Genomic DNA, 25999 nt, shown 5'->3' with positions numbered 1-25999 from the left:
TAATAGAAATGAGATGAGTAAGTGGACGAGAATAGGAATACAGCTTGGGCACCCGTGGACAGATTGTCTTCTTACTTTGTTCTGCAGTTCTGGCTTTTACATAGCCAGCCCCAGTCCTCTACTGTGTCCATTAGAAACATGGTGGTTTTGCTTTGAGTCTGCTGAGCATGCATCAGCCGGTCATTCCTGGCACCTGTAGTTTGCTTTGCTGCTTTGTCATGTAGATGGTGTTTGTTCTTTTTAGGAAATAGCTCGTTTACTTGCCCTGGAGGAAGCCACACTCAGCACTGACCTGCAGCAGGGATATGCCTTGAAGAGCCTCACAGGTACCTAGTTGCACCCCCATATAATGGTCACATATTAAGATCTGCAGCATGGTTCACTGCATTTCAAAAGCATGTAGCGGTTTCAAACTGTTCCCCAATGTAGGTGTAAGTATTAGTAAAGTCATTCACCTGCATATCATCAGAGCTGGCTTAAACATAAGAGGCCAGGGGAGTAGCCAAGAGAAAAGAGCCACTGTGGAACCTGCCAGTCCCTCCTCAGACACACTCCCTAGGCTGGAGAAAAGAGCCCCCAATCCCACAAGTGGAGTTCAGTGAGGAAGTTATAAGCCCTACACTTGGGAGATTGATTGCTCCCATTCCTCTCCTCTTCTCTGATCATATTTGGTCTAGCATACAAGCCATCCCCATCCCCAAAATGGGCCCGTCTTTTTACCCTAAATCTTTTGGCTTATATTGGAGTAGGTTGGGTAAGTAACAGACTGAATATCAGGAGTCACTGCAGGCCATTTCATTTTCTTGTTCCCTTCGCAGGATAGTTCTAGATTTGCTGGCCATGTGTAATACATAGCTAACAAAGCAAATAGAGTCTCCTGGTTCCTGAATCTCTCCTGTTTTCGTAGGGCTTCTCTCTTCCTTTGTGGAAGTGGAGTCCATCAAACGACACTTCAAGAGCCGTCTGGTGGGCACAGTCCTGAATGGCTATCTCTGCCTGAGGAAGCTGGTAGTGCAGAGAACGAAGCTAATTGATGAGACCCAGGACATGCTGCTGGAGATGCTGGAGGATATGACAACAGGTAGAGACAACTGGGTTCCAGGAATCCTGACTATAGGTCACCTGAGAAGAGAAGACCTGTAGTGCAGCCCCACAAAGGAACAACTTCAAGGACCCCACAACAGGGATTTTCATGACTTTGGCCACCACATCATGTTGGTTTTAAAGCACATCGTACAACATTTCAAAACTATGGCATGATATATACTAGCCAGGGGATTACAAACACTAATGTAGGTCAATGGTTCTCTCGCCTCCCTCCCTTCATCATGTAATAAACCTAGCAAGTAGAACCCCTTGCCATTCCTGGCCACAGGGAAATTTTAAATAAAATGCCTGGAAGAGACCTTTATTAGTTCCCAGGAATTTCATGCTTTGTTATGAAAGGATCATTTTCTTGTGGCGCTAATGTGCAAAGAGGTTTCCTGGTTACCATGAACCCATAGCGATTTCCCCAGCTATGTTAAACAGATACTTTTCAGAAGAGAGGTAGCCTTGAAGTGTGCTACTTACTGCAAGAGGAGGTGATGTATGTGTTGGGCTAAAAGGAGCCCACTGAAAAATTGGATTAATATGAAACGCTCCCTTCTCTTTGCAGGCACAGAATCTGAAACAAAGGCATTTATGGCAGTGTGTATTGAAACTGCTAAACGCTACAGCCTTGATGACTACAGGACTCCAGTCTTCATCTTTGAGAGACTTTGCAGTATTATCTATCCAGTAAGTGAGCAGACACCTGCAGTCATTTGCAGGTCTTGTATATGTCCTCAGAATGAAACAAGCTTGTCAAAGTAGTTGTTTACACTTCAACAGAACAGATCCCAAAGCTGTGCTGACTCCACTGATTTTTGGTTTGACGTTAACCAGTGTAAAATTGTACTAGTGTGCTGTCCCCATTCTGGGACCCCATACCAGTGCTGGGTTCCTGTGCCATTGCTGAGCAGGTGAGAAGCCTGAGGCTTGGCCTTAGTGTGCAGTGAGGAATTTGCTTACAGAAGATGATCTGGTATTATCAGGTCTCCTCCGAGGTCTGTAGGTACAGCAGGGGGAGCTAGTGATTCTACTGTCTTAGAGAAAATCCTGGTAACGGCTATGAGGATGAGAGACGTGTTTAGGGAAATCTTCACCCGCTCTCCCTTTGCTTTTGCTCTTAAGGAAGAAAATGAAGTGACTGAATTCTTTGTAACACTGGAGAAAGATCCCCAGCAGGAAGATTTCTTGCAGGGAAGGATGCCAGGGAACCCCTACAGCAGTAATGAGCCTGGCATTGGGCCGCTCATGAGGGACATCAAGAACAAAATCTGTCAGGACTGCGACCTGGTGGCGCTATTGGAGGATGACAGTGGAATGGAGGTGAGAATGCACAACTGCTGACCACGTGCTGAGAAACATGGGGGCAGGTTTCTGGTCAGGCTGGTGATCCGCGTCAGTGATGTGGTGTGAGCTTGTGCTCAGATTTTTTATTTCCCCCCTTTCAGCTTCTGGTGAACAATAAGATCATCAGCTTGGATCTTCCTGTGGCTGAGGTCTACAAGAAGGTCTGGTGCCCCACCAATGAGGTATGTGCTAGTGGCCCCCTGCTCTGTGTTTTAAAACAATACCAGATGGGGTCAGCTTTTGCCTCTGGTGCCTAGTTGCTCAAGATCTCTCCATGCACTCATTTGGGAACTGGAAAGCGCCTCTGTTACTCATCCCTGCAATGCTGGTGGCTTAGAAGCACATAACACTGACTCAGCTAAGAATAGTGACTGTGTTGTGCTTATGCATTTGCAGAAATCTGAGCTGGCTTCTCAGCCAAGGACTCTTCTGACCCTTCCGTTAAAAAACAGCTGCATTTTATGTCCCTGCCTTTCACTTCACACTCCATCTGCACATGGCAGCTTGATATATGTATCGCCTGGGACACCAGATTGCTCTATTATTCTGCATTTCAATGTCTGTGGAGAAAGAGTATCTGATATCAATAGTATTTTATACTGCTCGTGCCTTTCATTTAAGGATCTCCAAGAACTTACGACATTAATCCTTACAATGTGTCTTTGAGGTGATGGTAGGTATTGCCCCATTTTAGTTCTGCAGAAAAAAGACAATGAATTTAAGGGACTTGCCCAAGCTGTCACAGCAGGAAGGAGTTTGTTCTCTGTTCTATTTCCACTCTGCAGTCAGCCTACTGTGACACCTTGGGCACCTGTCGAGAGGTGTCTGCCTTGTTTGTGAGGGTTTAGTTTAGTGGATAGCACTAAAAAGGAAGCTGTCAGTGTACATCTTGCATGCAGAAAATGTGTGCCTTACCGCGCCTGCTAATAGCACTGGAGATTATTAAGGCTGACTGAGGGTTTTTTTAAATCTTATTTTCTATTTCTTGTTTATGCACAGTTTACTCTTTGCATCTTGCTCACCTCGGACAAGAAAACTTGACTGGTCGTTTTCACTTTCTGATCTCAGTGTTTCATTTCACAATGCTGCTGCGGCAGATTCAAATAAATCCTGTTTTCTTTGAAATAATACCAGTGCCTAGCTCATATGCAGTCTAGTGCTGTTCATTTGGGGCAGCACCTCTGATCAGGCTTGTGAGTAAAAACCTTTGTGGTGCAAAATCAAGCCTGAAGCTAGTTGATAGTCACCTTTTTCCATTAAGCAGCAGCACTGGTTGGGGAAATGAGTTCTGGTCTTCATGGTGCATGTGAGCTGCCCAAAAAAGCAAGGCTGAATATTCCATGTGCTCCCCTCAGACCCCTTTTATGTATTCAGCATTTGGAAGTGCTGTTTGTGTGCGATGTTCTTCTGTAGCCAGTGTATTGCTTTCCCAGGATGCACTGCTGGATGTGAAAGGCTGAGTTTGTTCAGCATTACTGTCACTAACAGCTTTCATCTGTCTTCCTTTGTGTGCATCGCTCCAAAGCACTTCTGGAGCTCCATCTTGCGTTCCCTAGGAAATAGACAGGCTCACAAGAAGCTAACCTCAGGCCTGTTTTGTTTCCCTTGTCTCTCTCACTAGCTTTTTTTGTTCATCTGCCATTTTACCAGGGCCCCTGTGGTGTTAATTGCTGGTCTCTAGCATGGCCTTTGAGCAGATCTTCCCCCAGGGCTTTCCCTGTGCTTATGTATTTGCTATGACATTAAGCACTGCTTATTCCACATTAGGCTTAGTGCGCTCTCTGACAGGTTTTTTCTCTCAGGGTCTCCTGTTCCCAAAGCTACGGGTTTTTTCCTTCTTTGTATTCAGACCTATAGTGTTAAAATGATAAGTTCGGTGATATACACTCAGCCAGTGTTTCTGGCTGGAAATGCATCCTGCTACCTGACTCCCTTCCCACAGAAAGGGGACAGCTAGTCCTTTACGGTGTTTGCACACTTCCCAATACCCTTTTTTACTTAAAGCTCATCAAAATGCCATTTACTCTTTTCTCCTTCATTTCCCATTGCTGGGAGACTTGTCTGTTTAAAAACACCAGTCCAATTAGCCTCTCTTTCTCCCTGATTTATTGGGCAACACCCCCATCCAATTTATTTACCAGTCTTTTCCAGGGTTGTGCCATGGAATCAGCCGAGAAGATTGATTATAGAGCAGGTACCCTCTCTGAGGACATACATGTCTCATCCCCCCCCTTCTTCTTGGCTATGTCTTTCACTGATGTGATACCACAGTGCAACCTATTACTAAAGGAATCTGTCATGAAGGCAGGTGATGTAAGAGGGAGAACTGTTAATTAGACACACAACTTGGTAATGGGCCTTGTTAGGAAACAGACTAGACTAAATGATGGTTTAGTGGGGTTTGATGAGGATGGGGTTTTGGAGAGATTCTAGAAAGATAAAAAGTGGAGAAATGAGCCATTGCAAAAATTTCCCTGCATTACCTTCTGCTTTGGGGTGAAAGGAAACTGAGGCTTAAATGTTTGTCATCCCCTCTAAAGGAAACATCATTGGACTACTGGGCATTTTCAGGGACACCAGCATAGCAAACATGACACTTGTCTAATTCTTCTCCCCAGGGGGAGCCAATGAGGATCATTTACCGCATGCGAGGGTTGCTAGGAGATGCGACTGAAGAATTCATTGAGTCGCTGGACTCCACTACAGGTAAGGCATTTGTTCCTTAGAAACTGGAATTAGATTTGGAGTGTGGGGCTCACTACAGAAGTATGGCACCATTAACCTTACAGCACTGAGCTTATATTTGACTGACAAACAATTCTTTTGCTATATTTACCTCCTGTGCCAGGAATAGATTAAATAATCAACACTATCTTATAATATCAATGTGGATAATTATATAGCCCCCTCATTGTAGTATCTGAGCACGACATAAACATGAATGAATTTATCCTCACAATCCCCCTCTGAGTTCAGAAAGTATCATTTCCATTTTATAGAGATGCAGAGAGATTAAGCAATTTGCCCAAGATCTCACAGGAAATTTGTGGCACTGTTTGGAATCAAACTCAGTCCAGTGCTTTAATGAGAAGACCATCTTTTCTCTGACTTCAGACGTCCCTGAGATTAGAGCAACTGTTTATATTGACCTTCAATTCTGAAGTTAGTTGGTACACCGGAGCTTGCGGCCATCAGCACTTTAGAGTTCATGTTAGACATGGAAGGAACTTGTGTGTCAAAATCCTTCTTTAATGTTTTTGCTCATGGTAATTTTTCTCCGATTTGGCCCAGCTGCTTAACTTTGACCGTAGCTGGCATTGGCAATTGTAGCTTAATCTCCATTTTTACTTCAGTGCCTCTCTCCTTATGGGCAGTTGTATAGTCCTGTTGCTGTCGCTGCCTCCCTTCTGTCATAGTCTTTCTTTCCTGTAGATGAAGAGGAGGATGAGGAAGAGGTTTATAAAATGGCCGGTGTGATGGCGCAGTGTGGAGGCCTGGAGTGCATGCTGAACCGACTGACTGGAATCAAGGATTTCAAACAAGGCCGACATCTCTTGACAGTGAGTCTGAGCAACTCATGGCAAAGAGACTGTGTGTGGTAGAGTAAATCCACAAGCAGTCAAGAAAGCTCCCTCTTTTAGAATAGCTGCCTACCAACTGCAGTCCTGTACAGCAGCTCACATATTGCAGCAGAGTTTAAATTCACTAATCCATGTCTAGTAAAATTATAGCAGTTTCCTCCTTTCTCCTTGTCCCCTTTTAATCCCCTCTGTTAACACTTCTTCGGAATAAGCCTTTGAAGTCTGTGGGAGTTGAGGGCACTGAGCAGTTTGCAGGATCAGGCCCCAGGTTGTTAGCATGACTGTTTTATATATTAGAGAATCTTACTGGAAAATCACAATCTTCTTCTTGGGGTTAATGTTTTTGGAGAGGTCACATCTTGTGCTTTCCAAGGGATTTTGGAAAGTTAACTAGATTGTTCGGAGCTTTTAAGTTCGCTTACATCCTGCCAGCCCTTTCATGGATATCTTGTAGGTTACAGTCTCTGTTTCTTTGAAGGTGCTGCTAAAACTGTTCAGCTACTGTGTGAAAGTGAAAGTGAACCGTCAGCAACTGGTCAAACCTGAGATGAACACTTTGAATGTCATGCTGGGAACTCTGAATTTGGTAAGGAGGAATTCTGGCCTACAGTGGATTTTGGTACCCTTGGCTCACCTTTTGCTGGATGGTAAATCATGCCCAAAGCCATCAGTGTAGTTTGATGGTGGCATCAAGAACACAAATTCGGAGTTAGTATGGAGACCATACCTTTGGGTGATTAGCGGAGTTATCTGGAGAGTAGCGTTCCAGGTAACACAACCTTTTTATCCACACCTTAGCTGTCATCACATTCGTGTCCTTCCTCAGTAATGAATGATCCTCTTGCACAAATTTACCAGGACTTCTGAAAAATTGTCATCTGCTCAGTTGTATTTAAGATACCCAAAATTTCAGTCATACTTGCCTCATAGCAACCAAAAGAGAGCTTAAATATCCTCTCAGTGCTGGTCTAAGCTAAGGACTATCAGCCCTATTTTCCCTCTGTCATCTATTAGTGATAGCAGTTGGTGCTGTAGTGACTAATGTCATCTTCGGTGCAGGCCCTGGTAGCCGAGCAGGAGAGCAAGGACAGTGGAGGAGCAGCTGTGGCGGAGCAGGTGCTTAGCATCATGGAGATCATATTGGATGAGTCTAATGCAGAACCACTGAGTGAGGACAAGGTGAGTGTTTATTCTGGGTGCCATGGAGAGGGAAATACTGACTGGCATCCAAGGCTTGTAAATGTCTTGTTCAGTGGTACAGACCTTCCATGGTCTGTACAAGGAGTCTAAGCCGTGCCATCAGACACGACAGTACTTGGCAGATTCAGCCTTGGTAAAGATTGTGTTGGGGACAGAAGGAGGAAGAGCAACATTGAACCAAAAGCGTTGCAAGATTCCTCCCAAACTCTTTTGCATTGTAGGGGTGTGTTGGCTCAGAGTGGCTGGATCAGCTAACATGGAAAGAGGTGAATCTGCCTTGTCCTTTAGAGTGCCTTTTTATGAACTCTGAAACCACACTTGGTTTTCTGAATAACTGGCAATGTGAACTATGTGGTTACACCAGAAACACTGAGAAATGGGGCTTCTCTCCCTCTCCTGAGGGTACCATTAGCCCAGTGGATCTGTTGGAACTACTATTGCTTGCGTCAGACCTCTTTTGGGCTAGGGTTAGATTGTTTCGACCCGAGAATATTTTAACAGCAGTTGCAGAAAGCCAGGTATTGATTATTGACTGTTCCATTAGACACCTGGAAATGTGCTAAAAATGCAGTTTCTCCGTTACCACGAGACTTCTACTGTTGCTGTCTTTGTTCTTTATCACGCTGTCTTACTGAGATCCAGAAGCTCTGATTTCCTCCGGATAGGGAACAGTCAGTAAACCACTGGAATAGGAGGATTTTCCTGAAGCCTATAGATTAATCCTGAACATAAATCATTCTCCTTTTTGCAGGGTAACCTCCTCCTTACTGGTGACAAGGATCAGCTGGTAATGCTGCTGGATCAGATTAACAGCACTTTTGTCCGCTCCAATCCCAGTGTTTTGCAAGGCCTGTTACGCATCATCCCTTATCTGTCCTTTGGGGAAATGGAGAAAATGCAGATCCTGGTTGATCGATTCAAGCCCTACTGTAACTTTGACAAGTACGTTCTGTAACATCAGCAAAGAGCACCAATTAAATTAAAATTCTTAATAAATCAGCATCCTTGATGCTTCCGTTAGTCTAATGGATATTTGCAGGAGAAGAGGAGTCTGGTTGGCGGGTGGGAGTTCTGGAGAGCTTTTCTGGGCTGATGTGTGTTTGTTAATCTGCAGAGTGAACCAGTATATCTGCTGGGTCCTTAGGGGAGAGCCCTAAATTCACTGCTGTTTCCTCTCCTCACTCAGGTATGATGAGGAACACAGTGGAGATGATAAAGTTTTCCTGGACTGTTTCTGTAAAATAGCAGCTGGCATAAAGAATAACAGCAATGGGCATCAGCTGAAAGATCTCATCCTCCAGAAAGGGATTACACAGAATGCACTCGACTACATGAAAAAGCATATCCCCAGTGCAAAGAAGTAAGGGTAACTTTGTGGTGTGTTGTGTGGTAACCATGTGTATCCTTATCTCATTTCATCATTACCAAATGGAGTGGTCTTCCAAGGGGAGGGTTAGGACTTCCATCCCTGGAAAGATTTAGGCTCGATGAATCCCTGGTGAATGAACTCTTGAGGGGACAGAACTACAGTAGTGGCTGCACGTGTGGATTAGATGACCTAAAGTCTCTACCAGCTCTAAGCTTGGTTACTCAGATGCACCAATTGGCCTCATTTCCTGGCTGAAACTTATCCGTCACCCTAAAACAGAGCGCTCAAACTGAGGGTCATCTCATGGGCCTAAAACAAAACCTGAAGCTAACAACTGAATGAGGAGCTGACTGATAGTGTGTGCAGTGTGGAGGAGGGAGTGTGAATGTCATTTCAGTTACCACATTAAGGTTTTATAAATAAAGATCTAAAATTTAAACTAAATATTTGAGCTCAGACAGGAGGGAACAAAGTAGCCCTTCTGGTTGTAAGTTTATGATCTGTTTGCGTGGAGGGGATGAGGGAAAGGTGGCCATCTTTCCTAACAGCTGGTATAGTGCAAGCTGGCTGTTGGCTGGAAGCTAGATACCTTTCGGTGCTGGCGATTATCTTTCAGCTGCTGTACGTTTTTGCCTTCTCTGTGTAGTTTGGATGCAGACATATGGAAGAAGTTTTTATCTCGTCCAGCACTTCCTTTCATCCTGAGGCTCCTTCGAGGGCTCGCCACACAACACCCTGCCACACAGGTAAGGAGATAGTCTTGGAAACGGATCAGGAAGCAGGTGGCTGGCTTGTATCTGAGAGCTTATAGGGTGTCTGTAGCTAGATCAATCTTTTCATAGTAGTACTGTGGTTGAGTTTGGAGAGCAATGTTGTTCTCATACCCAGTTGATCCATTAGTCTGGAAAGAACTATGGAAAGAACTAATGCCCATTGAAGTAGAGAGATTCTGACTAAGTACTGTCTGGTTCTCTTTAGCTCAAGATCGTTCTTTTCTGTTAAATTTTCCAGTTCCTTTGAAGTGCAAGGTAGAACTATAGACTATGGCTGTGATGGGTTTCCCATGGTGTAGGTGTTTTATGGGCTTCACTTCAGTAGCTTATATGACAAACTCCTTTTAGCTCTTGGTTACTCAATATGTGTAGCCTTGGTATGCAGTTTTAGGGCATGATACAGGTGCATTGTGGAAGACTGTGAGACACCAGTCTTGGGCGCCTGTAGCATTGCAGTGAACTACTCCCCTTAAAACGCTTGGAGTGGCCTAAAGCTCTAACTAGTCAATCAGTGACTGCTGCAGGCTGGGTTAGATGAACTAGTTCGGGTCTTGCTCACATTTTTCCTGAAGAAGCTGCTATATTTTAATCTCCAACAGGTACTAACAGGAACAGATTCTATTACGAACCTGCACAAATTGGAGCAAGTGTCCAGTGACGAAGGTATTGGAACGTTAGCGGAGAACCTGCTGGAGGCGCTAAGGGAACATCCAGAGGTGAACAAGAAGATCGATGCAGCCCGCAAGGAGACACGTGCGGAGAAGAAGCGCATGGCTATGGCAATGAGGCAAAAAGCCTTAGGCACTCTGGGAATGACGGTAATGCCTATCCGCCGTAGTGGATTCCAATGGTCTATGGTGGATGTCCTAGTCCTGTCTTGCTAAAAATGCCAGAAGAATTTTTTTTTTTTTAAGTGCAAGACAAATATTGAGTGACCAGAGCTCCAGCCACACGGTCTTTGCATGACTTTTGGAAGAGGGAAGGTCATTTACCTGTCTCAGGGTGGGAAATCCTTTCACTCTCTGATGCTAGCATAGTTTGGGAGCTCCAACTATAGCAATGTTATGCCTGCAAGAGTCCATTGACCATAATCTTGTCACCTAGTGTTCAGTATATAACAGCTTTCCATGCGCTGGTGGTTGCCTTTTGTAATATAGAACTGCAGGAAATCTCTGAGGTCCGAAAATATTATAAATCGGACTTAATCAGTAGCAAGATTATGGGAGCTTCCCAGTTCTGCTCAGATGCCTGTGATAGCTGAGCAGCATTCTGTGTTCCAATGTTCTCTGCTTCCAGTAACTAAGATGCTCTGGTATTTAGCAAATATAAATTCCTCGCTGGTTTTATTCTCCTAGTATGTTTGACTTGTTCTCTCTTTCAGACGAATGAAAAGGGCCAGGTGGTGACAAAGACGGCACTCCTCAAACAGATGGAAGAGCTGATAGAAGAACCAGGACTGACCTGCTGTATCTGCAGGGAAGGATATAAGTTCCAGGTACAGCAGAACAGCAGCAGGAAAGGCCTCATGTGACATCAGGAAAATCACCAGTCTGCGCCCTGGTGCCTGACAGAGACTTGATGCTGTGACACTGTAGGGCCAGGTGATCTCAGGTTTTGTTCCTGGGATCAGTAGTTCTCTGCTGAACTTTGGAAATGAGGCTGGTGCTCGTTAAATCTCTTCTCTGGCTTCCCCTCACCATCTGCATGAAACTGAGCTGGTTGTCCCCACAAAGCTTAGCTCCTGTGTATCTAATTCTGAAGGAAAAGGGGATGAGATGTTTATTTCCAGTAAGGAGTTAGGCTCCTGAAGATCTCATGTAGGACCCAGCTTTAGTAACAATCCCTCCTGCACAGGTGCCGTGGAGGGGAATAGTACAAAAAATGCAAATACAAAAAACTCTTTGAAACCATAGCTAACCCTTAGTGAAGGGCCCCACCTAGGTCGTTCACTTACCTTGGTGCAAGTCTTAATAATGGATTTTAATGTTACGTATCTTCTGTGGTTTGCTTCTATTTTCAGTATAAAGTGCAGGTTAGAAGTCTCTGCTCTTAGCTGGAGTGATATAGGCTCAGCAGAATGTAATCTGCACCCATCTCTTCTGCTAGGAGCATGTTTTGCCAAGAGGCTTCTGTCTCCAATTTATAATGTAGTCCTAACTTCTTAATTGTCTCCATGATTCCCCTTCCCAGGTGGGAAACATGAATTGGTGAGTGGATGCTTGGGAAAAGCTTGTTTGACCCTAATACCTTCCTGTAGATATGGGCCAGTTAACTCTTGAATGAGTGGCAAGCCACTAAATGCTTGCAGGTGCAAATAGTTCATCTCTAAGGGCCTACGTAACTTGCAATATTGCAAAAATGGCAGATTCCGCAATATTAAGCTTCCACCACAGTTTTGAAAGCAGGAGGCCCACCATGGGGGCCTGACAGTAGGAGTCCTGGCTGTCCTGGGGCTAAGAGCAGGAGCCTTTGCTGTCAGCCCTGGGCAGTTGACAGCGGGGGCCCCAGCCCCACTCTCAGTCCCGGACAGCTGACAGCAGAAAATAGCGGGAAAGTAATAATGGACTTTATCACCACAAATAATAAGGTTCATTATTACTTTTCCACAATTTTCCATGTCTTGCCCGCAACTCATCTGCAATTTTTTGACAATTCAAGTAGGACTTTATTCATCTCTAATAAAGCTTTGGTTTGTTACAGCCTACAAAGGTTCTGGGTATTTACACTTTCACCAAGCGGGTTGCCCTCGAAGAGTTTGAGAACAAGCCCCGAAAGCAGCAGGGATACAGCACGGTCTCTCATTTCAACATTGTCCATTACGACTGTCATCTTGCAGCTGTGAGGTACGGTCTGATCAGTCTCTTGGGTCATTGTGCTTGAAGTTACCTATCATGGTGCTTTGTATATGCATTTAATGTCCCTTAAACATCCAACACAATACAAAATGCAACTCAGCATGAACATGCTTATCCAGAGATCATTGTTCCATCATCCATCCAACAGCTGCTGTCCTCCAACTTTATTATGGCCTCCTTAGTGCGGTAATTTCAAACATTAACTAAAATCAGTGCATGGTGCTGTGAAGTTGGAAAGCCCTGTTTATAAAGGGTGTTGATGGAACTAAGCAACTATGGAGTGCCACCCTTTTCATTTACTGCTTAGAGTAATAACAAGGAGTCCGGTGGCACCTTAAATGCTTAGAGTAATGGGAGGCAGCGTGGCCAGTGCTGGATTAGAACTCTGAGGTCTCGGTTCTAGTCCCAGCTTAGCCACTGGCCTGCTGGGTGATCTTGGGTGATTCATGTTCCCTTTTTGTGCCTCAGTTTCCCTATCTGTAAAATGGGGATAATGATACTGACCTCCTTTTGTAAAGCATTTTGAGCTCTATGGATGAAGAGCACTGTATAAGATCCAGGGGGGGGAGGGATAGCTCAGTGGTTTGAGCATTGGCCTACTAAACCCAGGGTTGTGAGTTCAATCCTTGAGGGGGCCACTTGGGGATCTGGGGCAAAATCAGTACTTGGTCCTGCTAGTGAAGGCAGGGGGCTGGACTCGATGACCTTTCAAGGTCCCTTCCAGTTCTAGGAGATGGGATATCTCCATTAAAAAAAAAAAAAAAAAAATCCAGGAGAGTGGGGTGCTGGTGGTATTAGACAAAAGCTTAAATAATTGTAACCCCTCTGTGTATAACCTCTTTGTCAATACAGACTGGCTCGTGGCCGGGAAGAATGGGAGAGTGCAGCTCTACAAAATGCCAACACCAAGTGCAATGGTCTTCTCCCAGTGTGGGGGCCCCGTGTACCAGAGTCTGCTTTTGCAACCTGCTTAGCAAGGTGAGTATAGAATATTACTCTTAGTGGTGGTTTGTATTCAAAATAGATGAGCTGGGGAGTTACTACATGTTAACAAGTTTGACTATAAGCTCCAAATGGAGTTTCCAGTGCTACAAACAACTAGGAGCCATTACTGATCGCCAGAGTCTACACCACTCCCTGTCTATCAGTGACGTTCCAAATTAAAGTACCACATGTAACATATTGTGCCGTCTTGCACAGACTGGTAAGGTAGAAACATGAAAAACACATCCACCACTAGCTGAGCCCAAAATTATAATCATCAACATCACAGCAACCCTTATGGTTAGTAAGCCCTGATTGCTGGCATTGCAGGGTTGGTATCTGTCTCTGCTAAGAAATGAACTCCTTGCTGCTGGAGATTTTTGGACCTCTCTCCCAAAAAGAACCCATCTCCAAGCACTGGTGTGTTAGTGATAGCTGCAAAGAAGCTGTACACAGCTCTCTCACTGAATTACTGAGTGTTTATTGACCTTTGTGTTTTGGCTCTGTTTTTAATCACTCTAAGGCTTTGTTGAATCTCCACTCTGCATTGTATTTTTAAGGAAGTTTAGTACTTGCAATTGGGCTGAATTGCTAGCAGTCCGTATCCTATTACCAATTCCCTAAGCCATCTAGTCCTATCCTTTGCATTTGTAATGTTGTGCTAGATATTAGAATCAGTTGTACTTCTAGTCCATGTCAGCCAAGGAACCACATCCCAGGGCCTTGCAGTGGGGAAGCGGTGCTGATGCTCATGTTCAGGAAACCCACACTGAATTGGATTTGCCCGAGAGAGATGAAAAAGCTCCCTTTTCTGCGGTGTTAATCCAAAGGGATGGTATTTGCATTTTAATTCTGAGCTCTGACTTGTTTGCAGTGTGGGAGTCAAAATTTTGACCTGCATTCCCAAAGGAGTGAATACATATGCAATATAATCTATTACTGTTTTTCTCCAGACACAACACATACCTCCAGGAGTGCACAGGGCAGCGGGAACCCACCTACCAGCTCAACGTCCATGACATTAAGCTACTATTTCTCCGTTTCGCTATGGAGCAGTCATTCAGTGTGGACACCGGAGGAGGAGGAAGGGAGAGCAACATACACCTCATTCCATATATAATTCACACTGTGCTTTATGTCCTTAACACGTCAGTATCTCTTTTTATGTGTCTTAGCTGTCTTTCCTCCTGTTAGTGACAGACTGAATCTCCAAGGGCAGGTCTCCAAATGATAAATGGATGCACAGCTGCCGGTGGAGTCTCCTGTTGGGTATTGCTGTGGGAGGTGGAAGCCTTAACCAGCTTGTTGGGAACAGGGAAGATGGCAGAGGGAAAGGAGATAAATCTCTCAGCAGTAGTGGTGCAGTTCTGGAGTATGAAACGCTACACGGTTGCATTCCAAGTTGACACTGGAGCAGTGAACAGGAGAAACCTTGACCCTGAACCTCACATGCAGGATGTGTTAGTGCTACAGTGCATACTATCTGGTTTACAAGGGAGGTGATGGGAAAGGTTGGAAACCACATCAAAGGTTTAAAAGGAAATTAATTAAATCCTTATGGCGGGTTGTTACAGCTGTGTTTCACAGAAAACACAGCAGCTTGTGATCATGGAATTTGGAGACTGATTTAACAAAAGCAAATTCCATTCTGTGTGCAATAATTATCTCTACGTTGGACAGAGTTAAAGGGTTTTCAGTTTATTAGAGATTAAAGAGATATTGTCAGGTTGTCATATTTTTGGTGAAAACCCCCCAGCGATTCCCTCACCTGTGTTTGTGAAAAATGTAAATCTACTTAAATTTTTCACAACTTCCCTTCTTTTTACCTCTGATCTTGGATAATAAACTAGTCTGTTTTGCTTCCAAGTTCTCAAACACTAGCACTGTGGTTTGAGTTGCTGATACTTTAGTGAAATGTTTATATGTCTACATGGTCTGCTCCATTGGAATTTAAAAACAAAATAGAAACATTTCTATTGATTTTAGTTTATATAAAAGCTTATTTTTACAAAAGTTAAATTCCAAGCCCCATTTGAGCTGTCAGTATGTCTAACTGCACACACATGTAGACAGCCAGCATCTAAAGTGTCTCTAAACAAATGGGCTTGAGGTAATGGTGCACAAAAGTAAGGTCCATAGTTGTCCTATTTCAGTAGCAAAGAGCAAAGGTGATAATATTAATTGGACAAGGCATCTTAGAATCTAAGCCCTTTATTCCAGAGTCACTCCAAATCAAATGCAATGGAACCACAGCCTGTCTATCCCTGGAGCAGTCAACACTTGGGCAGTGACACAATTTGTGTATTGCTTTTAATATCTTTTTCTCCACACTCCAGTGGTTTTTTTCCTCCAATTCCCTTGTGGGAAGACAAATGGAGCTAATTATGTAATCTTCTAGCTCTGCTCGACAGCATTTGAGAGCCCTGCTGTATGAGTTTGTATAAGAATGTGTTATACAGCCTGCTGAAATGATTCTTTTAAAAGCAGCGTTTAACAGTCCTGCAGTTGCTGACCAACTAAGATCAGCTATGGAATGCAGCCAATGAGAAATGCACATACCATTGACAACCTACAGACAATTCATATCTGCTGGGGATACTGATTTATCACTCATTTGATTATAGGGGTTTGTTATTAATTTCAAAATGCTGGATAATACCTAGCAGGCAGCCTCATTCTCATCGAGTCAGTGCATTGGGTTGTGGCATTTTATGATCACTGGGTACAGGGCCCACGAATCTCTTAGCTCAGGTTGTCTGTACAGCTGTAGGCTGTGATATAGTTATGTTTTTGATTCCCTCATGAGAGTGGAATACAAAGGAGTGTTCATAACGTGTATCTTTGTTTCTCATGTTGGCCTATATCTTACCCTTGATTACTATAGGGAGGGATAAATAGCACAAACTGATACAAAGATCTAGCCATGGAAAAATCTATGGTTAAGTGGGGTTAAGTGCTGCCTGTGGGATTGGTTATTTTAGCTCTTCTGGCTGAAGTGGCTGGCATCTGATTCTTCCCCCAGACCCCCAAAAGGGAAGGGATTTTTTTAATAAACATTGCCCTCTAGTGGAAAGAGAGATGGGTTGCCTTGGGAACCTTTCTGCTGCTTTGTACTGCTGGAGGGAAAAGCTAGTCTGCAACCACTAAGTGTGTGTTTGGAAAATCTGAGACAAAGGAGACATTTGGGTGGAAACGGACTCCAGTTAGGAAATAAAATGTTGGTTGGTTGTGTAGTGCTTCTCATACACACACATCTCAAAGTGCTTTGTAGAGTACTGGGTTGCACATAACAGAGCACACTGCCTGGGCTAGTTATTCACTCTTCCCTTGTATTCCAGAACCCGAGCAACTTCCAGAGAGGAAAAGAACCTCCAGAGTTTTATGGAGCATCCCAAGGAGAAATGGGTGGAGAGTGCCTTTGAGGTGGATGGGCCCCATTACTACACAGTTCTGGCACTACACATCTTGCCCCCAGAGAAGTGGAAAGCCATGCGGGTCGAGATCCTCAGGAGGCTGCTGGTTATTGCACATGCACGTGTGGTGTCACCAGGGGGAGCCAGCAGGTCAGTAATCCTCACCGCTTTTCCACCCTTCCATTCACTCAGAAGCTGCCCAGTGAACTTACTGGTGTTACCGTCCTAGTTGTTTGAGCTGCATAGCAACATGTCTGGTGTAGTGCTGTCAATTAGTCACAGTTAATTCAAGTGATTAACTCAAAACAAATTAACTTGATTAAAAAAATTAATTGCCGTTTTAGCCACACTTTTAAACAGTAATAGAATGCCAATATAAATGTATAAATATTTTTGGATGTTTTCTGTATTTTCAAATATATTGATTTCAGTATCTGCAACACAGAATACAAAGTGTGCAGTGCTCAGTTGATATTTTTTATTACAAATATTTGCACTATAAAAAAGATAAACAAAAGAAATGGTATTTTTCAATTCACCTCATACAAGCACTTTAGTGGAAACTCTTTATCATGAAAGTGCAGTTTAAACGTAGATTTTTTTTTTTTTTTTTTTACATAACTGCACTTAAAAACAAAACAATGTAAAACTTTAGAACCTACAAGTCCACTCAGTCCTATTTCTTGTTCAGCCAATCGCGAAGACAAACAAGTTTGTTTACATTTACGGGAGATACTGCTGCCCACTACTTATTTTTACTATGTCACCTGAAAGTGAGAACAGGCACTGTAGCTGGCGTTGCAAGGTATTTACGGGCCAGATATGCTAAACATTGGTATGCTCTTTCATGCTTCGACTTTTTGTTTATCTTTTTTTACTATGATTAATTGTGATTAATTTTTTTAATTGTTTAACAGCTCTAGTCTGGTGCTAAACAAAGGAATATTTATTTTTTGGAATAGTCAAAATGAATCTTTTCTATATATGTTTGCATTTAAATCTGTGTGGATGGAGGCAGGCACATATATAATTATATGCACTCGTTATGATGCATTTATGCACATGGAGTTTCTTCTGCTGTCTTCCCTATGGTCAGAATTGGTCCTGCTACCAATAGGTTAAATTAGTACACACAGATTTTTCCCAGGGAGATTGCTTTTAATAGTATAACCTGCTTTACATATTCAATCCCAAAGAATTTATCTATTTCTAGGATGATCTCATTGAGAGGAGAATCAAGTAGATGAGAACTGGGAAGTTACAATCGATGAGACAGCATTGTTGCTTTATGCAATGGTGCTGGCTAATTAGTGGGTGGTGTTGGGTGCTGAGGTGGTAACACTTGGCTGATTTATCAGAGAAAATCTGCTAAGAAGGCTGTGTGAAGGAATTAAAAGAAGGTTTAAACTCCAAGGACTCATCTTTTATTTCCTTCTCTCCTAAAGGAAGCCGTTCAGTTTAACTTGTTGAACTGCAATTTAAGAAACTGTCAGCTGTAGCTCACTTAACTGACATGGTCCAAACCTATAGATAACTATAACCAGAACATGAAAGATCAGGTCAGTGAAGCATTCAAGTGATCCTGACAAGTTTAGATCAATTTTTGAGCCTTCTAACTTCTCTCCTGAAACCACACCACAAAAGCAGATTAGGCTTCCTTTAACAACTCCCCCTCTTCTCTCCCCCTCCCCCCCCCCCCCGCCCACAATATTAGCAATCAAGCATTTGAGCAATACTATAACAACAAACGACTGCCCCTGCTTGGTGGACGAAAAACTGTTTGTTTCCAAGAAGGGGGGCCGAGGGAATTCAGATTGCAATTTCCAAAGGTGTCATTCTAAATAATAATTCATAATTAAGAATAAAATGATTCTATTTTGGGAAATGTCCATTAAGATGACTGATCAGTCATTCTTCCAGTAGTCTGCCCCATAATCACATGCCTGGTAAAAGTCATTTAGGTGCAGCAGCACACAACCCAGCAGACTGCTAAAGAGTGTGTTTGAGTCATTTGAATAGCATTGAAGTGGTCTTCTAGCCTTGTCTTCTAGACTAGACATTAGTCCACAGTATTGATTTCTTTGTTTCTGTTGTTCATGCTAAACCTGCCCTTGATTCATGCCCACTATCCATTTCCACCACTTCTGCTCTGGAGTTCTTGAAAAGTAGGTTAAGGGTATGTCTACACTGCCCACGTTACAGCGCGGCCGCGGCAGTGCTGTGACACGGGCAGTGTAGACACGCGTTATCGCCGGGGGAGAGCTTTCCTGGCGATTTAAAACAAAAAACAAAAACACCCTGAGCGAGCGGTGGTAGCTTTATCGCGGGAGCGCGGCTCCTGGCAATAAAGCACGGTCTATACTGGCGCTTTTCAGCGCTAAAACTTTTGTCTCTCGGGGGGGTTCCACACCCTTGAACAACTAAAATTTTAGTGCTGAAAGTGGCAGTGTAGACACAGCCTTACTGTAGGAGACATTCTCTGGCAGGCTGCCTTCAGCACAACCACCTTACAACTAAGACTGTGTGAAAGTTGCAGGCTTTCACCCAGTCTACAAAAGAGTCTAGAAAAAGCAAAGTCCTGCAGTGAGTTGATATGGGTGTCTCATTGGTTTAATGCTGCTGAAAACCCCCGGAGAAAGTAACTTGTTTTTTTTTTCCTTTTTCCAGTGTATTTAGTGCACCTGTCAAATATTTCTGAGACTATATACAATACAAGCATCTTGAAATGGGAATAGCAAGAATTCTACATCCATCTACCCTGCCGAAAAGCCTCAATGACAGGATAGCATTCAGGGCAAGGTTTATTCAAGAGCTCTCTCTTCCCCTTTGTTTGGGAGAGAATTTCAGAGTATTCAACTGATTACACTCAACCCCTCAGATAAGCAAAAAGTCCCTAGGTTTGTCTGAGGGTCCTAGCTGACCTTAGCTGTTGGGATGGAACATGGAGATATGGTGGCCTTTAATGCACTAATATGATTTTTAAGTTAAAACCAGCACCTTACATTTTATGCTAAACCTAACTGGAAGCCAGTGCAGTTTCTGGAGCAGAGTGTACGTGCTCCGTGTGTAGGACAAAGCACAATAAGCAGGTTGCTGCATTCTGCACTAGCTGAAGTTCCTGGGTACTTTTTAAGAATAACACCATACAGAGCACAATTGAACAATCTAATCTGGAGGGGACAAAGGCATGTGTAAGGGGCCAGGATGCAGTCTCCTTTCCAAGTGAAGATGGGGAGAAAAGCACTTCGCTACTGCTGCTGTTTGTGTATCTAGAAGCAACTGAGGATCTAGTAGCGTCCCTTGATTGCAATTCTTAGTAACAAAGGTACATGCACCACCCACTCAAGTAAGAGCAAATATCACCTGTGCCACCTCCTCTGGCTGGGTGTTTCCTCCAGCTGCTCAGCATCACTTTGTTCTGATTACGTTTCAGTCACATACAGGGAAAGCCAACTGGGATCGCTCTATGGGGCTGATGGAATGCATCCCATTGTGTCTCACTGTCGCGTATAGTGAGGGCAAAACCAGAAACCTACCATATCCCACATGAGAGCGTTTGCAAGTCCCTTAAGCCATTGCCCAACAATATCGTCCACGTCCAGCCAGAGAAAAATTAGGAACCGCTCTAACCCATTCCCATCCAGGAGCTACAAGGGTCACAATTTAATTGTCAATGGTACCAAAGGACCTGATCCTCAGAGGTGATGAGCACGTGCATCTCCTATTGACACCCCTGATTGAGGCTCAGAGGTTGCTGATAATGCTAAAAGAATCAGTACAGACAGTGAGGCACTTTAGAAAATTTTAGCCTTTAGTCCAGTGCCAGGAAAAGATTCGACTAGTGGGCCTCGTGTGTTAGGTTATTATTGAACCAAGAGTTTTAGCAAGAAAAACCCTATAAACACATGATTCGCAGTGTGGATCTATGTGAAATTTGGAGGGGTGGTAGTGGCGGGATCTTTTGGATTTTTTTCCGTGCTCCTGACTTTAACCTTTGTAAAATATTCATGAGAGAAGTGAGGCTTCCAAACTGCTAATGTCTAACTTGCAGCTGGAAATCCATGCGTAGCTGATGAGCCTGAACCAGCTTACGTTAATGCAAATATAGCAGCTATTGTATTGAGTAGCCATTCCAGATGGCAGCTACATAGACTTAACCCACAAGGGCCTTTTAGTTTTCAATTAAAGGAACAGAGTCCAATTATATCAAAACCATTTAAATAAAAAGAAATTCTGTCTCAACACTATTTGGGAATCCAGAATTAGCCTCACTCTAAGTTGCTCTTCTTCCCGTGGAAATTTAGCCACCTTTACTAATTGGTTTTTCTTTAAATAATTGAGTCTAGCCGCACAAGCAGGCTCCCACCTACAAAGCACATGTTATAAGGAGAGGGAACGTCTCTTTGACACACACATGGCTTATAAAACAATCTCAGTGTATGAAGCAAGACCTATACCTTTGGTGGACTTTAGCTGTGTACGTAATCTGAGGATGCCCTTTTGTCTCTTGCTGATCCACAGCAGTGGCAGATGAACTGTTTGTAAATCTGTACAGTACGGGGAGGGAGACGTCTCTAAACTTTAAAGTGGCAAACGGGATCAGTATGTGATGAAATAAGGCAGATGTACCTATACAAATTATGCAAGAAAATTCCAAATCCATTAGGAGTGTTGGCAATACATCCCACCTTGCCAGGGGTTATTGGTGATTAGCTTAATTTTTCCTCTTAGCTAAGACGATCCCTGTCTTTTCCCCCCTCTTAACGGTATATAGCACTTCTCCAGTTACTGGAGTGTTGAAAACAAGTTTAGGAGGACTCTTGGGACAATACTAGACAGTCAGAGTCTGACCAGAGATGGAAATTCCCACAGTCACTGGTGGGTTTTTCTCCTTTGGGGGGCCAGGGAGTGTGATGTAATCTGACAGAAATGGAAATATTTCACTGGAGTTTTTCAGCAACACTTTATTACTGAGTACATCTTTGCATGGAATGTGTCCCTTTCTGAGACAGCTAAACAGACACAGTATGGATTCAGCTTGAACCCTGGATTTGGCCACCTCCACAGGCTTCCAAATGTCTATCCATCAGTCAAAGTGTTATTCTAAATGTTCAGTGTCTTTGAAGGACTCAGTTCAACTCTCACTTGTCTGAATGATTTTCTAAAAGTACCTGGAATACCTGCCAGACTACGTAACTAGACATTTTTTTCTGTGGTCATTTGACAGCACTTTATATACAGTCCCTCTCCCTCTTTCCCTCTGTATGGTTAGTCACTCCATGTGTTCTTAACATGTCTGAATCTTTCACAAGTGACAGGAGACTGTCAAAACTCCAAAACTTGGTGGGGGATTCAGGCGCAGCTCTAGCACTGTAAATATAATACATTGAAAACAATTAATTACAAGTTTCAAGTTAAGTGTCATTTTAACTGGCTTAAAACTGACCAGGGTCAAGCCCCTCTGGTGTTAATACGCTGCTCTTAAAAAGACTTGTTTAGGAGTTTTTAAAAGGTGGCAAATATTCCAGTCAAAACGACAGCTGAGTGTCAGGCTCTTTATCTATGTAAAGGATGTAGACTGCCTGCTGATAAGGTTCAAGCACAAGTACCATAATTATTCATTGTTTCAGAGCCACTGAATAAGAGGGGCAGCATGGTTGAGGAGAATGAGCATTAGACTGGAGATTGAGTCATTCTTTTTCCAGCTCTGCCACTGACTTGCTCTGTGGCTTTGGGGGAGTGTTTCTCCCTCGTGCCCATTTTCCACTTCTGTAAAAGGGAGTGTTGTTGGCATCCCCACCTCAGAGTTTAGTTACAGCTTGTAAAGCAATTTACAAGTGCTATGAATCACAGTGCACAGAGGTCTAAGCCTAGACCGGCATGGTAATGCAAATGTTTGTTCCACATGCTAAAGCACAGAACAGTGCTTATTCACAAAACCATTTCCCATCTGTATTATTGATAGGCTTTTGGCTGTTACAGCATTCATGCTATTCATCAAACGAGTTACAAAGCAGAGTAAAGTGATTAACTCAGAGCTTGATTTCATTTTCTTCCAAGACTGACAGATAAAGCAGTGAAGGAGTATTCAGCATATCGCTCTGGCCTTCTCTTCTGGGCCCTAGTAGATCTCATTTACAACATGTTCAAGGTAAGGTCTGTCTGGAATCAAGGTTGTTGGTTTGTTTGGGTTTTTTTGTTTTGTTTTTTGTTTTGTTTTTATGGATGCTGTTAAAATCAGTCTGCTCTGTTCCTTTGAAGGGTAGGCCGGGCTTTAAATCCCTTCTAAATTTCAGACTCTGCTTGCTCATGGGAACAGGAGGGGTGGTACAAAGTCTGTCCATCTGTGATCACCCCTCTCCCCAGCTGTTGTCCAACTGAAGTAGTAAGGCCTTATGATTTACAGCCCCGCTCTCTCTCTCTCTCTCCCCCTCCCCCCCACCCCACCCCCTGTTTCTCTTCCTGTTTTTCTGTCTTCTGTTCAGGCATTGTTTCCAATTCTGCACTAGAGCAAATGGTTGGAATAGCCTTAGTTGCTGGGGTGGGAAGGAAGTCCTGGCCTTGGACACTGCTTGGGGTGTCTGACCCTGCACAGAAGGGATAGAGAGGGATTGATAAGATGCACTCTTCTTTTGGAAAGTGTAAAAGCAAAGCCCAGTTAACATATAGCTCTCTCCCCAAAGAAAGCAGACCTTTAAATAGGGTGAGGTGGAGAAGGAAAACTCTCGGGTGCTTTTTAAAACTCTATACGAGAAGAATAGAAAATCTGAGTATTAGGCGCCTTTCCTGTGTGGCATGTTTACAGGAGACAGGAAATCTCAGCCCAAAGGCAAGGCTTCAGAATGAACTAACATTTTTAACATGAGGCATCAGGTTATTGAACTCACAGCACTGTTTGACCATGTATTTAGCTGTGACATTCTGAGTACCTTTCCCAGACCTGAATCTGAGCTCTGTAGAACTCGAAAGCTTGTCTCGTTCACCATCAGAAGTTGGTCCAATAAAAGATGTTCCCACACCCACCTTGTCTGTCCGTTTTCTAACGGGTTTATTATTCTACAGGCTAAAACAAACTGACTTGTCCCTTTTCTCCTCCTTGTAGAAGGTGCCTACCAGTAACACAGAGGGAGGCTGGTCCTACTCTCTGGCTGAATTTATCCGACACAATGATATGCCAATACATGAAGCTGCAGACAAGGCCCTGAAAACTTTCCAGGAGGAGTTTATGCCAGTTGAAACCTTTTCTGAATTTTTGGATGTGGCTGGTCAGTATTAACTTTACCTTTTAAAGGTTGTTTTGGTGTAACTCATGACTGGAAATATGTAATTTATGTAACTTGCTTATAGAAATGTGTGTGAGGGAGGTGGGGGGAATGACGGGACCTTAGAGCACCTGGTGCCTCCTAGGTCACTTGGAAAAGCATTCTTTTTGGAGAGTCTTCTGTTTCTCTCTGCAATCTGCATTCACCTCTGTAGGGATGTGTGGGTGAAATACACTTATTTCCTAAAAATTAACCTTCTGCCATTTCCCCATCTGCAAAATGGAGATAAATGAGACTTATCTTTGTAAAGGGCTTTGAGATCCGCCAATGAAGAATGTTGTAGGATATATATGCTGCTGCTGCTTCCACAGCTGAGTTTGTAATATGACACAATTACTACAGCAGATGATTCCAATTTCAAAAGAGGATTGTGGAGGAATTAACAGGAACAGATGAACTTCTAAGCAACAATGTTCCTGTATTCATTTAAACATAAGGAACAAACGAAATGTAAAACAAGCCATAGGAGTGGAATTGTTTAACATAGAGTGGTCTTCCACAAGGCCATCTTGCTGCTGTTTAAGTTGGTTTATATTTTGTAGGATTCTCCCTAGTTTTTATAAGTCTGTAAGTATTTGATAGGGTACCGCTTCCCCAGGATCCATATCTCCAGGAAACCAGAGAAACTCACTTACTGGGGAGCTACTCTTAAGCAATTTATCCTGCCCAACTCCTGTCCTTACTAGTTAGCAGTCATTATTACTCATCATCCAGCCTCTTAGCAGAAGATGCCACTCTCCTCAAATAACTTTTTGACTGCACTATCTGTGCTACCGATGCTCCCCCACTCTTCTGCATCAGCTTCTAAATGTATGTGTAGTGCCAATATTTCCTGGCCTTTGTACATCACTTCTGTAGGTAGGTTGTGAAGTTAAGCACCAGACTGAACTTGTTGCACCTAAAATGAGGCCATGACTGAAATCCCCAGTTTAGCCATCAGTCCCAGTCATTGGTGTAGCTGCACCAGTGCAAACCTTTCATATAGGCAGGATAAACCGCTGTACGCTGCCATTTGCCCTGGTAAACTGCACTGGTACAAATAGCAGCTTTGCTTGTCTACATTAGGGGTTGGCACTGACTGCTCTCTTCAGGCCTTGTGAGTCTGTTAGCCAACTTGATTGACATGGGTCTGCTGTTCACAGATCTCAGCCTGGCATATGTTTGCTTTAAAACAGTATTCTGAGTGGCTGGTCTGTGATGAGTTGTAGCTTGCCTGCCTTCTGAATCCAGCGCTAGGTGTCCTGATGGCAAAAGATGCCTGGTGATTCAGAAGGGCAGGCAGCTCCTGACTAACTTATCTGTGCTATTTTTTCAGGACTATTATCAGAAATCAACGACCCTGACAGCTTCCTCAAGGATCTTTTGAACTCCATTCCCTGAGCCCAGAGAAGCAACTTGCAAAGATCTACAGTAGCTTGCCTTCCATCTCTGTGTGTTCCTCCTTGTGCAGTCTTTCCCTCCCCCAAGTAGTGCTGCATTTTCTACACTTTTTTTTTTTTTTTCTTGGAGTGATTTGGCATTTAGGCTTCTTGTTTTATCTGGTATTTCAGTGCTTCTATATATAAAGCCTTGTGTATTCCAGGCGATCGAAGGAACTTGTACAGACTGAGGAATCCCAGCCAGTGAATCTTAACACTTTTTAGTGTGCACCTCTTTGAAATTAAATAAATTAAACACAAAAGGTCAAGGTGGGTTTGACTAGTAATTTAACCAGGCAGTGACAGCCTAAACACCAGAGCTCCTTTGTTACTGCAGTTCACTCGGGTTCAGGGCTGTTTCTCTTTTCAGCCCATAGCGTGGATGAGGAGCATGTAAAAACCAACAGAGTCGTAGTGGTCAAGGACTCAGTTTGTGACGCTACATTTACTGACTCACTTTTCGTACAGTATAAAACAGATTTTCTCTCTTTGGGGTGTTTGAGGTCTATGGAATGCAAGGACAGCATGTTATGCGATTCCCTCATCGTTATTCTGAAGAGAGGATCGCTTTCACCACTGCAGTGATTTCTCTTAACGCCTTGTGTGTTTCTCCTTTCATTGAGCCTGCTGGGATTTAATATTATAAAT

The 25999-nt window shown here is 43.4% G+C and overlaps 1 protein-coding gene across 1 annotated transcript in view; it reads left to right on the top strand.

The window, feature by feature from the left end:
* The window catches only part of UBR4 (ubiquitin protein ligase E3 component n-recognin 4), a 118357-nt gene extending 92737 nt beyond the window's left edge, over nt 1-25620 (top strand). The window contains exons 87-107 of the mRNA XM_065421477.1: nt 245-326; nt 908-1081; nt 1658-1779; nt 2215-2412; nt 2538-2618; nt 5055-5142; nt 5869-5996; nt 6496-6603; nt 7077-7196; nt 7969-8159; nt 8404-8577; nt 9233-9332; nt 9959-10177; nt 10741-10854; nt 12060-12202; nt 13067-13192; nt 14152-14346; nt 16537-16761; nt 22672-22762; nt 23714-23876; nt 25249-25620. Of these exons, the coding sequence (XP_065277549.1) occupies nt 245-326; nt 908-1081; nt 1658-1779; nt 2215-2412; nt 2538-2618; nt 5055-5142; nt 5869-5996; nt 6496-6603; nt 7077-7196; nt 7969-8159; nt 8404-8577; nt 9233-9332; nt 9959-10177; nt 10741-10854; nt 12060-12202; nt 13067-13192; nt 14152-14346; nt 16537-16761; nt 22672-22762; nt 23714-23876; nt 25249-25313 (2907 nt within the window). The 3' untranslated portion in view covers nt 25314-25620. The remainder of the gene's footprint in view (nt 1-244; nt 327-907; nt 1082-1657; nt 1780-2214; nt 2413-2537; nt 2619-5054; nt 5143-5868; nt 5997-6495; nt 6604-7076; nt 7197-7968; nt 8160-8403; nt 8578-9232; nt 9333-9958; nt 10178-10740; nt 10855-12059; nt 12203-13066; nt 13193-14151; nt 14347-16536; nt 16762-22671; nt 22763-23713; nt 23877-25248) is intronic.
* The last annotated feature ends 379 nt before the right edge of the window (nt 25621-25999 follow it).

The sequence above is a fragment of the Emys orbicularis genome, chromosome 22, assembly GCF_028017835.1.
Source record: "Emys orbicularis isolate rEmyOrb1 chromosome 22, rEmyOrb1.hap1, whole genome shotgun sequence".
Lineage (NCBI taxonomy): Eukaryota > Metazoa > Chordata > Testudines > Emydidae > Emys > Emys orbicularis.
This window is presented reverse-complemented; position numbering and strand designations above follow the sequence as displayed.